Here is a 5748-nt window from a genome sequence, read left to right as displayed (position 1 = left end):
TGCTGTGAATGAATCTCTGGCTGGAGTTTACCCGGACAACAAATCATACAAGACGACACACAGAAACGGTAAACTTTAACGCTTGAATGGCGCCTACGAGGGGGCATCACTGAAGTCGGCCTGTTTCCAGGAGCACCTGCGTCCAGGTCTCCTTCCCAGGCCTTTCGTCACTCCAGAGGAGGTCTGGGCAAGGATGCTTAAAAAGGAGTCCAGAGCACAAAGACAAGCTGGGATACTTGCCCTGCACAGAGGTGAGCTTCAACCCAAGTGCACAAACGTAGCGAGAGCAGGGCAAGCACGGCACCCTCTGACCCCTTCCATCTCCCAGGAGTTGGGGGTGAGGACTGAGAGGTCCGGGACGCAGCACCGAGAAGCCTCCGTGGCACAGTGCAAGCCAGGCCGGGGGCCTGCAGGCCGGCGATGCCGGCGGCTCGCCGAGCTGGGTGACGCCGCCGCCTGTCGGGCCGCGCATGCGCGTAGCGGCGCCCCCGCCCCCACTGCCCGCTCCCAACGCCCCCGCCGCGGCCCGCGGGCCATGGAACCCGCCGAGGCCGGCGCGGTCCGAGCGCTGCTGCCCGCGCGTCCGGGCGCCGTCGCCCCGTGAGCCCGGCGGGCTGGGTCCGGCCGCCGCCGCCCGCCCGCCAGCCCGCCCGCCGGTGCCGCGCGTGCGCGCCCGCCGAGGGAGAGCGCGAGTGAGGGGTGGGCCGCCGCGACGATGCCGCGGGGCCGCCCCCCGAAGCCCCGGGACGGCGCGGCGCGCGGCGACTCCGGTAAGGCCCGCGGCGGCCGCCGAGTCCCCGGATGGGCGCGGGGTGCGCCGGGAGCGGCGCGGAGGGCGGGCGGAGGCGACTGGCCGGGCGGGCGTAGCGCGGGCGGACGGATACGGGCGCCGCGGCCGGGCCCCTCCGCGCTGGGCCTACTTTCCGGGCCGTGGCGGCGCGGGGGCGGCGGCGCGGGCGGCGGCTTCCTCCTCCTCCTCCTCCTCCCGAGTTCCTGCCGGCTCCCTCCCCGAGCCCCTCGCTCCGGGCTTCTCAGAGTCTCAGTCCTTCGACTCTCCTCGCCGTCCTCCCGAGTCCTGATCCTCCGGCCTCCCCTAGTCCCCCGCCCTCCATGTCGCCCGCTCCGCGTCGTCGTCCCCTCAAGTCCCCTCCCTCCATGTCTCCCCTTGTCCCTTCCGCCTGTCCCTTGGCCGCCCTCGGCACAGGCCCCAGGGAGTGTCCGTTCTTCCGGTGTATCCCGGGTTCCTACCGCGGGGGGGACCCCGTTCTGGCAGGGACCGAGGCCTGGGAGGTGGGGGGTCGTGGGGAGTGCGCACAGTAGGCTCTCCTGCGCACAGTAGGCCTCGGGAGGCGTCTCTCTCTCTCTGTTATTTACTACGCTAGCAGGCTGAATTCGTTTGAGCTATCTCGGGTCTGTTTCTTCCGGAAGGAGAAGTGCACAGTTTTACAGCAGGGAAAGAGATGGGGAAAAATGTCACCCACTCCGTCGCCTCCCTTCAGCCTGGTGCTTAGTGGGGGCCCCTCCTCCAGTGCGAGGAGGAGGAGGAGGAGGAGGAGGAGGAGGAGGAAACGGAGGAAACAAGCATCCATTGCCACCACGTTGCTTTGAGATGGGATGGGGGTCATCGGGTTGAGAGGCACGGAGCTCAGCTGTACGTGCCAGGGTTTAGTCTCAGTCTTAGGTAATACCTGCCCTGGAGTCCCTGCATTTGTGGTCCTGAAGGGACCCCGGGCGGTTTGTGCAGTCAAGCTGGCTGGGAAAGGACCCTGCCTGGGCGTTGGGAAGGCGGTGCCCGTCTGGGACGCAATGGAAGGTGAATCGCCCCAACTTCTATTATGTTGACATTAGCAGGTTGCTGCTTAGTGACTCAGGGTTGGACTGTCTGTCCTTGGGATGAGTGCACTGAGCTTCCAAGAGCTGTGATCAAGGAGCCCAACGGTCAGATCCTGCCTGGACCTACAGTGGACTGTGTTAAGTTGGTCCTTTGGGAGAAAGGGATGAGGAGTTGGCAAGCTTGGGAACAGGACACCCAAAGTAGAAGTTAGTAAAGTACTGCTGTTGCTCTTTACAAAGTCAACAGTCACTTAGAGCGATATGAACACTTTGTGACCTACAGCAAGCAATTTCACAGATTGTACGCTTAGTGGTGTTTCAGGGTTTGCTTGGAGCTTGGGTGGCCGTATGGTAATGTTAGCAGGTATGAAGATCTGTGATTGCGAATAACTGCTCAGAATAGTCATCGATGGCTGGTTCCTCTCTGCTTTGGCCTTGACCGTGTTTTCATTTTGTGTGTGTGTGTGTGTGTGTGTGTGTGTGTGTGTGTGGCGGTTTCTTTTGTTGAGATGTTTTATGCCCGTAATAGGGTAAGGTTCAATATGGAATAAGGCTGAGAGAGACAGATGGTAAATTTCTGCTGAGCTGGGCTGAGGATTCATTCCTATCCCAGCCCTCCATATTTTACAAATGATATTCCAGTCCTCAAAGACCAGATCTAGCAATAATTCTGCTTCTCTTGTTTTCCAAGACATTTCCTAGCTAAATCTTTAAGAACTTTTAATTACATTCTTTTTTTTTTTTTTATTATGTGTACTATTGGCAGTTGTTTATTAGATACTGAGTTCACCAGCTCCATAGCTAAAGTTGTAGCTCCTTTCTCAGAACTGAGTTTGCAATCCACCACACCTTCCCAAGCACCCACAGCTCAAGAGGTGGAGCTTTCAAACAGGACTCGGATGGTCTGTAAGTCCATCACTTTCCACTTAGATCACCTCTCCAGCCGTGCTCTAGAGCCATACCCTGATGACATTTCAGAACCGGTCACTCGGGATCTTGATGTAAGTGTCACATGTCCCCAAACCTTTAGACCTTAGTCTTCACCCTCTTCACTGTGGCTTTGCTGGTTGTCCTAGATCGTGACAATTTTGGCCTTTTGTTTTTGGCTTCTGTTTTTTTTTTTGTCTTTGGCCTTTTCCTTTTGAGAGATCATCTTTTACTCTGTACCCCAATTGTTGTGGTTTCTTCAGAGGGCTCTCCATTGTCTCCATTGGTTGAAGGCAGCTGTGTAGCATCAGGCTCACCACCAGGGTTCTCAAGTTGTGATACGTGGGACCCTGAGGGCTCCTTGAGGCGCTTTCAGAAGAATGGATGATAAATGTGATATATATAAAGCCGTTGTGGGTATAACTGCAGCCAACTTAGCATACACTGTTCTGGTGGTGTGCCGTATCTGTGTGACTGTTGGGTCATACATCCCAGCCAAACACTTCACAGGCAGATATGAGAATTTAGCTGTTACTTTATTAAGTCAGATATTAGAAACTTTGTAAATCAGGCAAGATGGTACATACCTTTAATCCTAGCAATCGGGCAGTACAGAGTGGTGGGTTTCTGAGTTACAGACCAATCAGAGATACACTGTAAGACCCTGTCTCAAAAAAAATATTTGTAAGTAATTTTGTAAAAATATTTTTAATAAAGATGTATCATGTTACTGTGCAACAAACCGATTTAAGAGAAATTAGATTTCTGAGTGTTTTGTGTGCATGAATGTATGTGCATCACATGAGTGAGTGGTGGCTCCTTGGAGGTTGGAAAGAGGGTGTGGAATTAACTGGAGCTGGAGTTAAGGATAACTGAGCCACAGTGTGGATGCTGGGAACCAGGTCCAGGTCCTGAACAAAAGCAACAAGTGCTCTTAACCACTGAGAGAGTCTGCCACTAGGCCATGTTGATCTAGGCTCACTGTTTAGTTCACATGGTGTCAAATTCACGTCAGTTCTCTTGCCTTTACGTCCCAAGTGCTGAGGTTAGGTATGAGCTACCATGTTCAATTTAAAAGTTAGCTTAGCGTTCTAGGATAGCTGTTAATACAATCTGTATAAATGGCAGGTCTTTGAAGTCCTCACTGGTATTTAAGGTGTGAGTAAGATGTGTGAGGCCCACTGCTCCCTCCATCGGTCACTTCCATCTTACAGTCTGGTGATTTATCCAGCCTTTGGTCACTACATTAGGATTATTTTTAAACAATGTCTAGCTCTGTAACCTTGGCTGACCTAGAACTCCATGTTCTCCAGCCTCTCGAGGCATGCACTGTCATGCTCAGCATACTGTGAACTTAAAGGATCACTCTGAGGACTTTTGTAGTTGAGGGGAACTGGAGTTGTAGAGATGAAGTAATTTGGAAGGTGAATCCACTCGGTACTAGCTGCATTGGAATCTAGAATATATGTTTTGTTGTTCTGCTTGAGAAAAGCAGTACTCTGCATGTGGGTGAGCAGGTTTGTTCCAGTTGCGAACAGCCTTTAGGATAGGTAGGTATTGTGCTAGGTACTGGGGACACAAAGCTACGCCCTGTGCTGTCACTCTTCAGGACAGTGAACTCTGGCAAAGATAGGGTGGCAGCAGATAGCAGCCTGAGTTTCCTAGAGAAAACATTGGGAAAAAAAAAGAAGTTCAAAGAAGGGACTGGCAGCAGGGCCTGGTAGAGACAGTAGGATCAAGATTCAAGACCACATATATCTGCAGAGTTCAAGGTCAGTTGGGACTACTGGAAACCTGATTTCAAAAGCACAAGGCCAAAAAGAAGGCGGAGGAGGAGGAGGAGGAGGAGGAGAGAAGAAGAAATGTTGACCCACAACAAACATTCATGAAATAAAATTAGGGTATATAGATTGGGTGTGGTGGTGCATACCTTTAGGCAAAGACAGACAATCTTATAGACCAGCCTGGGTATATAAGTACCAGGCCAGTCAAAGCCACATAGCGAGATCCTCTCTCAAAAAAACAAAGAAAACCCCACAATTACAGAAAAACAAAACCCAAACAACGAAAGAAAACAAAGCAAAAATCCATTAGAAATTCACAGAAGGGCTGGAGAGGTGGCTCAGAGGTTAAGAGCATTGACTGCAAAGTCCTGAGTTCAATTCCAGCAACCACATGGTGGTTCACAACATCTGTAATGAGATCAGATGCCCTCTCTGAGTGTGTCTGAACACAGCTGTAGTGTACTCATAAATAAAAATAAATAAAAAAAATCACAGTTGGGAAGGTTTTCCCTTAGGAATTTATGTAACTTTATTTCTGAGATAGGACCTCACCACCTTGGCTAGGCTGGAGCAGAGAGACCTGCCTGCCTCTGTCCCCTTGAGTAGACTGAAAGTGTGACACTCAGCTGACTTGGCCACTGTTGCTCGGCTTTCCTTGCCTCCTGCTGCTCCTGCTGAATGCTGGGATTACAGGCAGAAACCACTCTGATTTATCTTTTAGTAGTTTGATATTCTTAGTACTTAAATGAGATCTTTGTTCAGATTTGCAAGTGGTATGAGGTACAGATCTGAATTCATTATTTTACATCTAGCCAGCTGTCTTCCCGCCCTGGAGCCTTTTATTGGAGACTGGCATTCGTGGTAGGATGGGAAGATTTAGCCTGTCCTGTGCCTCTAGCCTCTGTCTCCCTCCATGCCAGGTCCACCCTGTCTTGGTGCAGGGCTCACACTCAGTACTAGCAGACTTTAGTGCAAAGCCAGTAGGATTGTGGTTGTGCATGTGCCACGTTGCCGCCAAATGACGAGGGGAACATGTCAGGTCCAGGGTCATCATCATTGTCACCATGTCTCCTCTTCCCCCTGTTGCTGCTGCTGCTTTTTCCTTTTTCCTTTCCTTTCCTTTCCTTTCCTTTCCTTTCCTTTCCTTTCCTTTCCTTTCCTTTCCTTTCCTTTCCTTTCCTTTCCTTTCCTTTCCTTTCCTTTT

The 5748-nt window shown here is 51.8% G+C and overlaps 1 protein-coding gene across 2 annotated transcripts in view; it reads left to right on the top strand.

The window, feature by feature from the left end:
- The first annotated feature begins 640 nt into the window (after window positions 1-640).
- The window catches only part of Znf236 (zinc finger protein 236), a 104978-nt gene continuing 99870 nt past the window's right edge, over window positions 641-5748 (top strand). The window contains exon 1 of one of the 2 annotated variants that reach the window (XM_021214523.2): window positions 641-770. In XM_021214523.2, the coding sequence (XP_021070182.1) occupies window positions 716-770 (55 nt within the window). In that variant the 5' untranslated portion in view covers window positions 641-715. Of the gene's footprint in view, window positions 771-1333; window positions 1814-5748 lie in introns of those variants that run through there. The other variant, XM_029546912.1, reaches the window with a different exon arrangement.

The sequence above is a fragment of the Mus pahari genome, chromosome 15, assembly GCF_900095145.1.
Source record: "Mus pahari chromosome 15, PAHARI_EIJ_v1.1, whole genome shotgun sequence".
Lineage (NCBI taxonomy): Eukaryota > Metazoa > Chordata > Mammalia > Rodentia > Muridae > Mus > Mus pahari.
The sequence above is the reverse complement of the archived record's forward strand: the minus strand, read 5'-3'. Positions and strand labels throughout refer to the sequence as shown.